The 15822-nt window shown below is 45.9% G+C and overlaps 1 protein-coding gene across 1 annotated transcript in view; it reads left to right on the top strand.

Moving 5' to 3' along the window:
- Positions 1–15822, top strand: part of crebbpb (CREB binding lysine acetyltransferase b) — a gene marked incomplete at its 5' end in the record, with an annotated part of 86138 nt that overhangs the window by 66845 nt on the left and 3471 nt on the right. The window contains 22 exons of the mRNA XM_083649853.1: positions 437–554; positions 886–1060; positions 2532–2597; positions 3354–3475; positions 4644–4832; positions 5026–5391; positions 5658–5834; positions 6696–6873; positions 7120–7238; positions 7484–7723; positions 7827–7915; positions 9733–9813; positions 10001–10057; positions 10196–10273; positions 10382–10449; positions 10544–10694; positions 12187–12333; positions 12442–12555; positions 12679–12844; positions 14525–14692; positions 14985–15146; positions 15531–15812. Coding sequence (XP_083505979.1) covers positions 437–554; positions 886–1060; positions 2532–2597; positions 3354–3475; positions 4644–4832; positions 5026–5391; positions 5658–5834; positions 6696–6873; positions 7120–7238; positions 7484–7723; positions 7827–7915; positions 9733–9813; positions 10001–10057; positions 10196–10273; positions 10382–10449; positions 10544–10694; positions 12187–12333; positions 12442–12555; positions 12679–12844; positions 14525–14692; positions 14985–15146; positions 15531–15812 — 3313 coding nt within the window. The remainder of the gene's footprint in view (positions 1–436; positions 555–885; positions 1061–2531; positions 2598–3353; positions 3476–4643; positions 4833–5025; positions 5392–5657; positions 5835–6695; positions 6874–7119; positions 7239–7483; positions 7724–7826; positions 7916–9732; positions 9814–10000; positions 10058–10195; positions 10274–10381; positions 10450–10543; positions 10695–12186; positions 12334–12441; positions 12556–12678; positions 12845–14524; positions 14693–14984; positions 15147–15530; positions 15813–15822) is intronic.

Genomic DNA, 15822 nt, shown 5'->3' with positions numbered 1-15822 from the left:
AATAAAAATCGAATATGGCAAATTACATTCGAACATGCCCCTCCTCCCCCACATTCAAAGTTAAATTCGAATTTCGAATAAAAAGTGACAGCCCTAGTCCCTTTGTCCTTTTAACTTCTTACTATCGCTGTGCTGCTAGTTGGGTTTGTAAATATCCGCATGCTGCTGTCATTTAGCTACAGTATGTCGGAAATGCCGTATGTGTACCACTACCATTATCTGTTTGTGTGGAAGTGTTTAGATGGTTTATGTACTGTTGCCCTTTTAAACATTTAACCTGGTTTCTTTTTTCAGCCCCCCCGCCTCCCTTCAAGAGGCTTTGTCTCTTGCCAGGCCGTCATTGTAAATAAGAATTTGTTCTTAATTGATTTGCCTGGTTAAATAAAGGTTCAATCAAATAATAATAATAACAAAGTCAAATCTCCTCTCTCTGCAGAGTACAAGCCATATTCCCCACCCCAGACCCTGCAGCACTGAAGGACCGGCGAATGGAGAACCTGGTGGCGTACGCGCGCAAGGTGGAGGGGGACATGTACGAGTCGGCTAACAGCAGGGTAACATATTTAATACTCATCATCGCTTATAGTCTTCATGGCAGCATTAGAACAGGAGTAGACAATCTGCTTTGATTGCGTCTTTATTTTGAAGGTCTTCCTCATGTCGGCACGAGAGCAGGGAATGTTTTTTACAGCAGAAAGTAAAGATTGGGAAAAGAAAGTGATCCAGTATAATTCTGTTTAAAAATAAGTAATTTGTCTTTTCTTTTCCTGTGCCTGAGCCTGTTTGTTTTGTCTTGTTTGTGTACTGCTCTATTAAAATATATATATATATATATATATTGGGGGGGAAATAATTTGTGCCCATTATTTCTTCTCCACTCCCTAGGATGAGTACTACCACTTCCTGGCAGAGAAGATCTACAAGATCCAGAAGGAACTGGAGGAGAAGAGGCGCTCGCGGCTGCAGAAACAGCCTGGCATGGTGGGCCCAGTCGGGCCCCAGCAGCCTGGCATGGCCCAGCCCAACGCCATGGGCCCGGGACAGGCTGTCCGACCTCCCAGTTAGTAGCCAACACACTCCGGGTCACAACCAGATGCAGTGGATACACACTTGTTTTTTTAATATTAACTCATTGAGTGCCAGCCACTTTTGGAGAACGGACGCTCCCAGTGCCAGAGTTTCAGAGCGTTTTCAGTGATTTCTCGAGGCCCACAGAATATTGTGTGATATTACTATGTAAACACTGAACACGCACAAAGAACGATGAGACTCTATTCTATCATCTGCAAAAAAAAGTTTATTGATCCTATTTTCCGTTCTTTAGTTATGAGCCGGAGAAGATAGCTTGATTCATCCAAAAACAGCAATTTTTTTCTAGAAGCTGAGATAATTGGCCTTTTGTGAAATTAAACATTTCAAGCACATCACTGACTCTGAAGCTAATCTTTTCTAATGTAGTCACACCTCAAAAATAATTTCCTTCAATAAAACAGTTTAGGCCAGGGAATTTTGTTTGGCAGAATAATATTTTTAGCTACAACCAGCAGCGCTGGCCCCTGCGTGCGCTGCTGGTTGCAGCTTCTTGCTGGTCTTGATTTGCTGCTGGTTGGCATCGGATATTCTGGCTTGCGTTTGTCAATCCTGTCCTGCTGCCTGGGTCTGTCTGGGTGTTGCGTGCTGCTCTGCGTGCCCCCCCCCCCCCCCCCCCCCCCCCCCGCCCCGCCCCGCCCCGCCTCGCCTCGCCTCAACTGCACACTCCTCCTCCTGTCTGTGGTGGCTCTCTGCTGAGTTTGCTGTGCGCACAGTGAAGGGTGCGCAACATCCAGTTTTTTTATAGCGTTCCGCGTGTGTTTGTCACCGGCAACGATGCTTCCAGTTGAGAATAATAACAACTCCACGGTGCGGATGTGCGGATGTGCTGTCGCAACCGACACGGAGCGGCTCAATTGTGGGAGCAGATTGGCTGCTGCAGGCACAGCTGCAGTAACGTGCTTCAGCATATCGATGCATACGGATGCGATGCGATTTCCGTTTCCATAACGACTTCTTCTTTGTTTTTTCCTTGCCTTTCTGTTATGTGGAGAGCACTGTCGCCACCTAAGGGTTCTGTAAAATAGGTTATAGACCTCCAATAGCTACAATAGTTGTACCAGAGATGTATCAGGGATTGATCCACGTCCCACCGTCAAAAAACGCAATTGACGACAATCGTCGTCTTTGGTACTCTACGTCAGTATTTGAATTGACGACAGCTGTCGTCATTGGCATTCAATGAGTTAACATTTTTATTTTTTATTTTTTTATTTGCAAAAAAAAAAAATACAGTGAGGGATCAGACCAAATGTCTAAACCAATTTTTTCATTTGAAGTTTTCTCGATTAGAAATGTATATTTATGCCTACTAGTGCAGCATGAGGTCACCATTAAAGATACGTGTTTTCCCAGGAAGTCAAAGTAATGGGACTTCATTTCATGACTGTAGCTGTATAGCAACTTGTGCATGAATGCTGTTGTATCCCGTCCTCTCTCAGATGGACCTGTGCCTATGATGCCCAACGTGCCAAATCAGATCATGAACCGTATGCAGGTCTCTCAAGGTATGTGTGCTCCCCTCTGCTTTCTTACCAATCAATTTAGCTCCTCCTCCGAGCAACCAATCGAATGCTGCGGAAGTTATCTGCTTCAGTGGCCATCTCTCATTTACACATGGAATATTAAATTACACCCAAGCAGTGTTGGGGGCAACTCATTAGAAAAGTAACATATTACGTGTAATACCGGTATATTACTTTTAGCAGTAACTCTGTAATATAACTTATTACCAATAGGATTTCATTTCAGTAATATTATACCAGTTACTTTAAGTAACGCAAGTAAAAAATGTTGTTACTCTTCTTCTTTTTTTTTAAATCAAATCACATATTTAAATAAAGATACAATCATTTCCTAATCAAATCGTGTGTGTTTATCCAAATAACTACTATAGATGACAATAAGAAAGGAAAAGGATAACATTTCGAATTAAAAAAAAAAAAGTTTACACTGACTTCAAGACAGTTGAAATTATTTTTTTCTGGATGTTCCTGGGCGGCGATGTCATTCTGGTACTGCTGTTATTTTGGTGAAAGTAATGCAAAAGTAGTGTAATAACAAGTAATGAGTTACTCTACACAGACAGTAATATTGTAAAGTAACTTATTACTTTCAAATGAAAGTAACTAGTAATATGTAGTATATTACATTTTGAAAGTAACTTGCCCAACACTGCTTCCAAGTACAGTAAACAGGCCTATAAGTAAGTGTGTGTGTCTGTGTGTGTGTGTCTCTCTGTGTGTCTGTCCCTCCGTCCACAGGACTCAATCAGTTTAACACCATGGCAATGCAGAACGTGCAGATGTCTCAGGCGTCCATGGGCCCACGTGCTGCCTCCCCCATGAACCACCCACAGCAGATGAACATGAGCTCCGTACCACCGGTGAGATCTCTATCTTCTCCTCTTCTTTCCTCTCACCTTACTACCCTGTTGTTTCTCTAACACCCTATTTCTCTCGCCCATTTTCCTGATTCCCTCTTGGTCAACATCTAACTGTATGTTCACACCAATCGCAAAAATCACATTTCTCGCTCGAGTTTGACCGTGCAAATTCTTCGCACCCGTTGAAAGATGTCAACTCGCGTGAATGGCAGCTGAGGTGAATAACACGTCATTTGCGCCGCCCGGGCGAAATGGCATCGGTTAAGTTACCTTTTCTTGTTCCTGTGGGGAAATTCATCCTCTGCATTTGACCCATCCTCTACGAGGAACCTTCCTAGAACTAGGAGCAGTGGGCAGCCGCAGTGCAGCGCCCGGGGACCAACTCCATTTCGATTGTCAGTGCCTTGGTCAGGGGAACTGACAGGAGTATTAACCCTAACATACATGTACATGTCTTTGATGGGGGAGGAAACTGGAGGAGAGCATGCAAACTCTACACAGAAAGGACCTGGGACGGACCGGGGTTCAAACCCGGTACCTTCTTTCTGTGAGGCAACAGGCTACCCAGTGCTCAACAACTCTGCTCGCCTTGTTTGCATTCACTTTGTATGTAATCTTGCCGCACGAATTTGCGAAATCGCGTTTGGTGTGAACGCAGCTTTAGTTTTTATCCTTGGCTGCTCTTTTTCTTTCTGTCCTTCCTCTCTGCCCTTCTTTGGCTCTCTCCTCCCCTTTTCCCCATCCATTGGCTGTGAAATGCCAAACTATCTTTGCCTACTTGTCTGGCCCTTGCCCTTGCCCTTGCCCTCTTGTCCGGCCCTTGCCCTTGCCCTCTTGTCCGGCCCTTGCCCTCTCACCATGTTGACATCTGTAAAGGTCCTGGTCCATTCATGAGCTGGCTGCCCGGCTGTCAACGAGCAGTCTCTACTGAAGCGCTGACAGAGCTTTTGGTCTGGATTAGAGCCATTTAATGTTACTAGTCTGCTTTTGATGTGCTGCCATGCAGCGTTGTTTTGATCCAGAGCACTGTTTATTTGTAAGTTATGCCACGGGCCTTTCCAGGACATATTGTAGTGGTGATGCAGTTTATTTAACTTTGGCGGGCGTTCAGTGTTATGTCAATTCTCATCATGATTTGCATTTTTCTTCCATCTCTTCCCTTTTCTAGATGGGCATGTCCCCGTCCAGGATGCCTCAGGCCCAGGGCATGATGAGCCCTCATGCTAATAACATGGTGGCCCAGCCGACCAACCAGGGCCAGTTCCTGCCACAGGTCCAGTTCTCTGCAGCAGCAGGTGGACCAATGAACGTGAATGTAGGCCTCGGCCAGCCCACAGCACAGGCCGCTGTCACACAGGTGAGGAGAATGACGACGTGTGTGTGAGCATGTGGGCTGCTATGGGAATGGTGTGTGGTACATACGTTATGCTAACTGTTGTGTGTGTGAGCATGTGGGCTGCTATGGGAATGGTGTGTGGTACATACGTTATGCTAACTGTGAAATGCTAACTGTGCATTTCTCTCCTCTCCAGCAGCAGCAGCAGCAGCAGCAGCAGCAGCAGCAGCAGCAGCAGAACTCTAACCTCCCCCTGAATGCACTGGGCTCCCTGGGTCCCCAGCTGCCCTGTGGACCTGTAGCCCCGCCCACACGGCGCGCCACCCCTCCACCCAACGCCTCTGCTAGCCTGCAGCCTCAGCAGCAGCTCCAGCAGCACCATGCTCCCCCGCAGAGCCAGCCCTCCACCCCCGCCTCCACCCCGACCCACGTACCCAGTGGCTTCCCTCCCCGCCCCCCCTCAGCCCTGGGCACGCCACCCGCCCCCTCCCAGCCGCTCACGCCCCTGCAGACCCAGGCCGAACCCCCCAGCCAGATGCAGCAGCCCCCCTCGGTGCAGGCACAGCACCCCAGCACACCGGTGAGATAAACTAAAGACACTTCCGCTCTCTTATGCCTTTGCCAGCTTATATTAAAACACCTCAGTGCACTTCTGACTAAGCTTGTTTTTTTAAGGGCTATTAAATGGAAATAATGACTATATGTACCTGATTTTATTGAGAGGATGATTGTTTCACAATCAATAGTTAATTGGTTTCTCAGTCATTAAGATTGAATTAATATGGTAGAAGTATTATGATCGTATTGGTCTAGGATCAAATTGACAAAGTCCATTTCTCCCTTCAGTTGTCCCAGGCAGCTGCCAGTATAGACAACCGAGTGCCCACCCCAGGCTCTGTGGCTGAGGTCAGCTCCCAGCAGGCTCTCCCCGACACGAGCAGCGCCGAGTCCAAACCTGAGATAGAAGAGGAGGACGAGGACAGCCGCTCTGGGAAGAGGCAACCTTCCGACTTAAAAATGGAGGTATGTACGTGATACTACGTAGTCATGGGGTCATCACTGCACAGGGGATCATTAGATCATGTGTGCGATCTGTCACAATATAGCGACATTTGGGGTGTTGTGGTGGATCAGTAGGCTAAGGCGCCTACCACATAATTGCAATGTCCTGGGTTCGAATCCGGCACAGGAGCCAAGAGATAATGGGCCAAAAGCGTAAATGCTTGTTCTGCCACACATGGTCACATGTTACATCTTCAAAATAAAAAAATAAAATCACCCATAAGTGGTAATAGGAGTAGTTGGCTAGTTTGTGAATGAATACTGGCTGGGTGAGGTTAAGATTAGGAAAGAGTGGCCAGTGGTTAAGTTGAGGATAAGTTAATAGGTACGGTAGTAAGGTTTAGGCAAGGAATAAAAATAAAGTTACAGCTAGATGCTTGACAAAATTTATATCCGATTAAATAATTAGATCAGATTAGTAAACATTTGTTCTTTGGCCCTCTGGTTACCACTGCAGCCTCCGTCCATCACAGCCTACCAGTACCACACTCATTCTGTTTGAACCAGTAAATTAATTGGACTCACTACGATGAAATAGTTCACCCCACTGCGTTATATATTGAAAATGTCATAAATTCTAAGGGTTGATTTTTAAACAGCAGATGACATGTTTCAACCCATGAAATGCATTTTTTTTAACTAAATTTAAATTTAAAGGACAATAAAGTTGTCATCTTATCGTATATGTATCTTAAATTTGCTGTCAGGGTCAATATATTAACATCAGCATTGTGTTTCATCATTAGGCCAGCCATATAATTTAGTTTACAGCTCTAAAATCACGTTTTAGTATCTTTAATCTTTGTTGTTCTCACATTGCAGGATGAGGAAACCAAACCTCCGCTGGTGAAGAAGGAGGAGCCAGATGGGGCAGAGCCAAAGCAAGAACCAATGGAGACTGCGGAGAAGAAGCCGGTGGTGAAGGTAGAACCCAAAGAAGAGGAGGAGAGCGGGGCCAACGGCACGTCAACCACCTCCCCTGCACAGAACCGCAAAAAAAGTACAAACTCAGACCATAGATCTCACTCGTACACGTCCCGTAACAGCTGTGAAATGTTACCCATGTTATGCCTGTGCACATTCATCAGAATCTGTAGTCCGGCCGGGCTTGGCAGTTGGCACAGGCCTGTACTGTAGCTTACTAGCATAGTTAGCTCTGCCTCAAAATCCCTGTATTAACAGATAGCAGTCCTCGTGCCGTTTTTGTGGTCATTTTCAAATAAGAGTATTTTGGTTGTCTGTCTAGTCTTCAAGCCTGAGGAGCTGAGACAGGCCCTGATGCCCACACTCGAGTCCCTCTACAGGCAAGACCCGGAGTCACTGCCCTTCAGGCAACCTGTGGATCCCATGCTACTGGGCATCCCTGTAAGTGTGCACACACACACACACACGCACACGCACACACACACGCACACACACACGCACACACACACACACACGCACACACACACGCACACACACACACGCACACACACACGCACACACACACACACACACAAATACCTTTTCTGTTCCAATATCACCTGAATTACAAATTTGACTGGACCATCGGAGGCCCAGTCAAGCTTCAGTCGTTGACTCCAGCTGATTCTTCTCTTGACCTCACACAGGACTACTTTGACATAGTGAAGACTCCCATTGACTTGTCCACGATCAAGCGCAAGCTGGACACGGGTCAGTTCCAGGAGCCCTGGCAGTACGTGGACGACATATGGCTCATGTTCAACAACGCCTGGCTGTACAACCGCAAGACGTCCCGCGTCTACAAGTACTGCTCCAAGCTGGCCGAGGTGTTCGAGGCCGAGATCGACCCCGTCATGCAGGGCCTGGGCTACTGCTGTGGCAGGAGGGTGAGTGCAAGAGAATGCTCCGAGAAGGTGTTTGGCCACGCACAGGATGGGGCCACATTTTGATCACCCTCACGATTTTCTGTCTGGTCTGGTCTTTCCACAGAACGAGTTCTCGCCCCAGACGCTGTGTTGCTATGGCAAACAGTTGTGCACCATCTCCAGGGATGGCACCTACTACAGCTACCAGAACAGGTAAGACTGCACGCTGACTCCACTGAGGGGTGGAGGTGTGAAAGTTGTGGCTGCCCTACTTACTGAACCCTCAAAAGACAAAACCATCGCTAATGATGCTACCGCTAACAGACAGCTATAGATATCCCCAAGGTGCCAAGGGCTTTATTCACACCATCGTTCCCTTAAGAGACACCACTGAGAGGTATATATTGTGTCCAAGGAGAATATGCATGATCCAGGGCTTGTTGTTCTCGTGAGTCTATTGTGCCCCACAACCAGCTCCAATGTTCCCCCTGCTGCACAGAATCCGCTACTGCACACCAGTAGCCACTCCAATGCAGCGCCATTCACTTACTGCCGATACACACTACTAAATGCTGTGAGGCTGTATCAACGTATGATATACCTCTTCTGGCACAATGCCCATGCTTATGAGAGTTTAATGGATCCAGTGTAATAACAAACAAGTTCTGAGCAAGGCAAAAGGAAACAATGTTTTGCGTGCCTGCGTGGGCCTCTTGGTTACTTTGCCTCTGACAAAACTGGACCTGTTTGCATAAAGCATACTGTAGTAGGACCTGTTGATGTGAATAGACCTTGTCCTTAAAGACGAGCTCAACCCAAAAATATATTTTATTTATTTATTTGAGTTCACATACCTGGATATTCAGTGCACCTATTTAATAATGTATGCCAAAAACAAAATCGCAAAAATCAAATTTCTTTCATTTTTTTTTTTACACTTTTTCACATCAAACGTTCATTTTTCAGGATTTCATTCATAACTGTAATGTACAGTATGGTGACGTAACGAAGTGCTATCCAATTTCTACCCCATTTCAACCAATCATATCACGACATGGCAGCTATCAATCAATCAATCTTCATTTCGAGGAGAAAATTCTGCAGGCAAATGGCCGCCTAGTGCCTACACGGGCAGGCTTTTCTAAGGCCATAATTTTAATACTCTTGGCCAATAAGTATGCAACATACAAAATAAAACAAACGGTAATGTCTTCATTTGATGTAGAATGCATAGGACATGTAACTGGTTCGTTAAACTCGCATTCCAGGAATATAGTATTTACCGCGCCTCTTTACCGTGGCTAGTCGACGCTCCAAGCCGGCAGGCAGCGCTCTTGCCTGGGCATGTCCGCACCAGTCCACACGGAAGCAGCCAGCTGCCTGGTTCTCGCGTAGCGCCAGAACACGCTCGATTTGGGGGCGGAGCACGCCCGGATTGGCCGACGCCAACTCCAGTGCCCAGAACTGTCAAATCAAATCATCGACACGCTACGTGCCGCCTCTCAACCCTCTTTCATCTCAGGCAATATCTGTTTTCAATTTGATACGTCACCGACCCTCGCGCCACTTGGGTTCATGTGGTCTCTAATCAAATTCAGTTGGTCACGTGACCGAGAAGAGGGTCTCTACACTTGTACTTGAATTATCACTCAACCTCTCACTCCTGGCATGATCATATCATTTATTCACCACCTCATAACGCATGTTGCTTGTGAAATGAATGCCTGTAGTGACACTTTTCCCCCCTTCTATTCCAGATAGATAGTTATATAGTTATAGTTATATAGATAGATATTAGATAGTTAGTTAGTTAGTTAGTTAGTTAGATAGTTTCGTTAACATCCATTTGTTGTTGACATTAATTTACTGTCGTTAACATAGCGTTTGACCATATCTTTCTCCCACATAGTGTATGTGTCAGTTTGAATCAGATCAGAATCATGGTCATTTCTATTGTGTGCTGCTACTGTGTGTGCTGCTACTGTGTGAGCTGGCTGCAGTTCACCCAAATATGGTCTTATTGCCGACAGGTATCACTTCTGTGAGAAGTGCTTCAACGAGATCCAGGGCAACAGCGTGACCCTGGGGGACGACCCGGCACAGGCACAGACGTAAGTGACCGTGACCGTGCCCGCCCGGGTGGCTGTCAACGCTACTCCATGATCCTCTTTCCAAAAATAATCGGGGTGTTACCAAAAAAGACATAAAAAATGTCGAAATGGGCTTCCCCTCTGTGGCAAAGCGTTTCAATCACAGAAGTCAACATGAGCTTATTCTTTCTCGCTTTTCCCCCTGCAGCATGATATCAAAAGAGCAGTTTGAAAAGAAGAAAAATGACCAGTTGGACCCTGAACCGTGAGTACTGTCTGGAGCCGTGGCTCCACTGTTCCCATTTTTTTTGTGATGGCAGTAATGCTGATTATGACAGTAATGTATCTTCACCGACTTTGTAAGGAAATCACAAACATCTAAAAAAAAAAAAATGGTCCTCAGGTTTGTTGAATGCAAAGACTGTGGACGGAAGATGCATCAGATCTGTGTGCTGCACTACGATGTCATTTGGCCATCAGGGTAAGTGACACCCCACCCCCCATCCATTCAAGCACATACAATCCATCTTTGAGACAAGCGGAATTGACAACCCTCAAACTGTTTGACCTCTGACCTCTCCTCTTCTAGCTTTATATGTGACAACTGTCTCAAGAAGTCCAGCAAAACAAGACAGGAGAACAAGTTTTCAGCCAAAAGTAAGTTGTACATTATGATTCATGATCAACAATCCATGCATTTAACACCATTTAAATAACGAAATTAATCTTGAATGGCTTTGCATTTGTCAAGGGTTGCAGACTACAAGGTTGGGCACGTACATTGAGGACAGAGTGAACAAGTACTTGAAAAGGCAGAACTTCCCAGATGCCGGCGAGGTGTTTGTCCGGGTGGTTGCCAGTTCTGACAAAACTGTGGAGATCAAGCCCGGCATGAAGTCTAGGTAAGGGTTTTCACGTGCTGTTCAAAGTGTTTCGCTCCTATCTGGCAAGAGCGTTTGTAAGAGCGTTTGTTAAAATCAGAGGGCGTATCACATGGCAAAGGAAGAACAGGCTTCTCCTGGTCATGGGCTTTCTGGAATGTCGTGGGATTTAGAGGGGTGTCTTGCAGACAGGGCAAGTTGATGCATTTCGCTTTACAGTTATACAAATGGGTCACTTTACAGGAATACCAGACCCTCTCTGGCGCCCGCTGTGCTGTTGTTTTCCTGTGGGGAGAGTGATGCCTCTCAACTATGTGGCGGCACTACCCTTGGCGTCACGCACCGTTCGAATTTGCCACTGTGCGTTGCGTTCAAAGTTCAAATTGTTTCATCTTTGAGTAGCAGTTTCTCCTTTACATTCCTTTTTTTAATAATCTAAGTACAATGACAATTCTGGCACTATTGCTCAGCCCCCCCCCAAAACCACAACAACAACAACATGATTTTAATTACAGCATAGTCATCCATATATCCTCAATTAAATATCGTCGCTGTTGTGCCAGGACCTCGAATGTCCCTTTTTTACTTTTTGTCATAAATCAGTGCCATTGGTCACCCTTCACGTCTCTGTGTGGTTTTTAACAAATGCAACCAATGGAAAAGCATTAAAACGAGCTTGTGAGTAAATCTCGTAACGCCATTCGCCCTCAATCTGTCAGTCAAACCTCGAAATTCCCCCCCTACCTCTGTGTGTACCCCCCCACGCAGGACCGTAAACCCGGAAAAGTCACACGGCAGACGTGCTGTGTATTTCTCATATCGTTTTGACTCATCCTGGCTTCCTCTGACGTTAATAGATCAATCAAATGTTTTCCAGTTATTCCTAGGCTGCAAACTTGTTTTAACATGCAAATCGGAGTGTTTTCTGACGAGAATAAAGTAACGTTAACACTACGTTATGTCAGACTTCTCATCCCAATGCCAAAGCCCCCGCCTCAGCCATGAGAGGCGAGGGCCACTGCTGCTGCTGCTGCGCGCAGCCCGGAGCTTGGGGCTCGTGCATGAGCATACGACTCTCTCCCGCCTGACTGGCCGGGAGAGAGTGCTTCCAAGTCGGACTGATAATATAAACATCATTTGAGCTTATCCAGGTAAGATATTAATAAAGTAATGACACATTCATCGGGAAACTAACTATAATTAAGACATGTGCCAACTTTGACGACGTTTGGTTCAGTATTTTAAGAGCAAACAGGTTTTTTTAACTTCCTGAAAAGTTGCTGTTTTGGAGATTCGAGGTCCTGGAACGACAGCGATGATATGCAAATAAGAGCCTCTCTTAAACTGCAAACTACATCTACCAGGAGCGAACCTGGGTCAGAGAACCAAAATTATGGGAGACAGTCCCAGACAGCTACAAAACAAATGGACAGAAAACACTATGGGAGAGTTTAATTGTGAGTTAAACTACTTCAGCGTTTGTAACTTTTCCCGTGCCCCTCTGTTTCCACAGGTTTGTGGACTCTGGCGAGATGGTGGAGAGCTTCCCTTACAGAACCAAAGCACTTTTTGCATTTGAAGAGATAGACGGAGTGGATGTTTGTTTCTTCGGCATGCATGTCCAGGAGTACGGCTCGGAGTGTCCCTCCCCAAACACCAGGTAAAACCCCAGTGAACACATGACCGTGACATCCCAGGTTTTTCTCAAAGTTGATTTTGTGGTTTTGCGTGTACTGCCCCTTTAACAAGCTCCTTGTGTCTCTTCCAGGCGGGTTTACATATCATACCTGGACAGTATTCACTTCTTTAAACCCCGTTTGCTAAGGACTGCAGTCTACCATGAGATCTTAATAGGCTACCTGGAATATGTCAAGAAACTGGGGTAGGTGAAAGTGTTGCACAAAGCAGTTCCTTGCATCTTCTCGATGACCAGTACCGGTCCAGTATACAGTATCATTTTGTGCTAGTGCTAAGTAAGTTGCTGATAACTAACTGTCCCGCCCAGGTATGTGATGGGTCACATTTGGGCCTGCCCGCCCAGTGAAGGAGATGACTACATTTTCCACTGCCATCCTGCTGACCAGAAGATCCCCAAGCCCAAGAGGCTCCAAGAGTGGTACAGGAAGATGCTGGACAAGGCCTTCGCTGAGAGGATCATACACGACTACAAGGTCAGACAAGGGGTCACAATGTCACACGCCTGCGTTATTAAAGTGGAATATTCAGTATATCAAGACCTCTTGACTAAAAGGATCATTTTGTGTTGTGACACAGTTGTGATTGTCCTGTGATGTGAGTTTTTCTTTCCATCACATTGTAAGAGGCAAATTGTGAATCTTATATCTGTATGATGATGTTCTTTTACCCAAATGTATTAAAAACTGGACTTTTTTTCTGTGATTATCATCAAGAGGTGAGAACTAGCTATTTTTATGCCTTCGCCGGAGGCATTATGTTTTCGGGTTGTCCGTACTTACGTGCCATGCTCGTTAACATGATATCTCAGGAACGGCTTGAGGGAAGTTATTCAAATTTGGCTCAAACGTCTACTTGGATGGAGTTCAAGGTCACCAAGACCTCACGTCCATCCGTTCCATCAAGGAAGGGGGCGGGGATAGGGAAAAGATTCTGTAGCAAGGGATAGGAAGGTCGTAGATTCGGGATTCGAGGAGTGGCTAGGGGGATGTGGGTGGTGGGATGGGGCGTGGTCAGTAAGGGGCGGGGCTAGGGAAAATGGGCCGTAGCTAGGCATAGGACAGTCCAGAGCCGTATATATAAAAGAGTCGACAACTCCATTCACTCCAATGGACCACTTTTTTACCTCGCAATAGTCCCGGAACTTCACTTGTTGGCGGAGGCATACAACCGCGAGACGGTGATTTTTAGTTTGTTTAATTGAAGTTATATCCCCAGGAGATTTTTTTAAATTATTTTCACTATATCCCAGTAAAATATGTTGACAATATCATTAACATTAACTAGGGGTATCACGGTACACAAAGGTCACTGTTTGGTACGTACCTCGGTTTCGGGGTCACGGTTCGGTACGAATACGTTACAACGGAGGAAAAAGCAACAAATCCCAAATTCATTTTTTTTCCCCTTTGAATTTTTCTGAATTCTGTGTTTTGCTTTTTACGCTCATTTTACCATCAGAGATAGTGTCTATTGTCTAATAAGTGGGAATGAATAAATGTCCACAATTTAATAAGATCTAAGCAATCCACACAAAAAGGGTTTACTCTAGAGCAGCGATTTTCAAAGTGTGGGGTGTGCCTCCCTCTCAGATGTCTGTATTCCAGCTGTTTGACAGGGCAAAGGCATTTCCCCACACTTTAAATCTTTATTGTACACAAGTTTGTAAACAGAGTGCATGTGGAGGAGCCTAATACTCCCACCCACCCGCCCCCCGCTGTCAGACAGCCACTTTTGAAGCGTTTTATAAAAATCGCGTTTAAAAAAACACATTTACGTTCCAAAAGTGATTTACGTTTGTGAAGATTATCATGCTGAACCCAAATTCGCGTTGCCATACATTTGTTGTTAACCACAAACCCTATTTTATGCATTTAAGCTAAACCCCCATTTTAAGTCCCCATAGACTTCCTCTCACGAACCCGGAAGTATACACTTCCGGACTCATTCTGGCGGGTCTCTATGCCACGCCTACTCAAAGCACCAAGCTTGGTCGCAGCTTATCATGGAATACGTGCAGTCATATTTATTTCAGTGGCAAAATCTATCATACATTGAATTCTAACTGGAATAAGTCTTAATGAAAGATCTAACGACAACCTGGCAAGTGGCCCTTTATTACCGTTATCTGATGGGAGTGTCGTATCTGTGTGCAGGACATCCTCAAGCAGGCAACAGAAGACAGGCTGACCAGCGCCTACGAGCTGCCCTATTTTGACGGTGACTTCTGGCCCAACGTGCTGGAGGAGAGCATCAAGGAGCTGGAGCAGGAGGAGGAGGAGAGGAAGAAGGAGGAGAACACGGCCTCCTGCGAGACTCCAGAGGTAAGACATATGGGACATATGGCTGGACTGAGCGTAGAAGTATGGCTTTTACAAAAAGAACGCTTTTATCATGCCAAAAACAACAGCCCAGTGCCTCAGCCCCCTGTCTCACCCCCCTGTCTCACCCCCCTGTCTCACCCCCGATTTTTATCATCCCCAAGTCCTCATTATATAAAAGCTTTCAGCAACCACTCAGGCATTGTATAACCACTCAGCTTAATTGCATAACCTCATCTTGCCTCTTGTGCAATCTCCGCCCTCTCTGAATGTCCCATGTCCATCTATTAACCAGGGAGCCCCCGCTGACAGCAAGAATGCCAAGAAGAAGAATAGCAAGAAGACCAATAAAAACAAGAGCAGCGTCAGTCGGGCCAATAAGAAGAAGCCTGGGATGCCGAATGTAGCCAATGATCTGTCCCAGAAGCTCTACGCCAGCATGGAGAAGCATAAGGAGGTGGGAAACCCCCTCGTAGCTCTAAACCCTCCTGTTGTTGCTTTTTGCATTTCACTCTTTTATATTTGACAAATCAGTGTACTGCTGCCATTCATGTGGCGCTTTATACAACAGTTATTTCCGGCCGAGCAATTTGATTGGACAAGGTTTCCGTAAATGCTGATGTTTACTATAACTATTTGAGAAGATAAAGTCAACTCCACAACATATTATTTTGATGACGTTTACTAAATTGACAGCCTATAGAGAAGTTAGGATTCAAATTGTACAATTGTGTATATAGGACTGTGCTGAGTCTTGTGACATCCGACATGTATAGCACATTTGTGACCGTCCTCAGTTATGTGACACACCTCCGTCTCTCCTCCATTCTCTACACACAAGGTGTTCTTTGTAATCCACCTCCATGCCGGGCCGGTCATTAATACCCTGCCACCCATCATGGACCCTGACCCGATGCTGACCTGTGACCTGATGGACGGCCGAGACGCCTTCCTGACTCTGGCCAGGGACAAGCACTTGGAGTTCAGCTCTCTGAGGAGATGCAAATGGAGCACCATGTGCATGTTGGTGGAGCTGCACAACCAGGGCCAGGATCGCTTTGTCTATACCTGCAACGAGTGCAAGCACCACGTGGAAACGCGCTGGCACTGCACCGTCTGCGAGGTACGAAATG

The sequence above is a fragment of the Poromitra crassiceps genome, assembly GCF_964638095.1.
Source record: "Poromitra crassiceps genome assembly, chromosome: 13".
Lineage (NCBI taxonomy): Eukaryota > Metazoa > Chordata > Actinopteri > Beryciformes > Melamphaidae > Poromitra > Poromitra crassiceps.
Note: the sequence above shows the minus strand (reverse complement) of the source record. Positions and strands in the feature narration are given on the sequence as shown.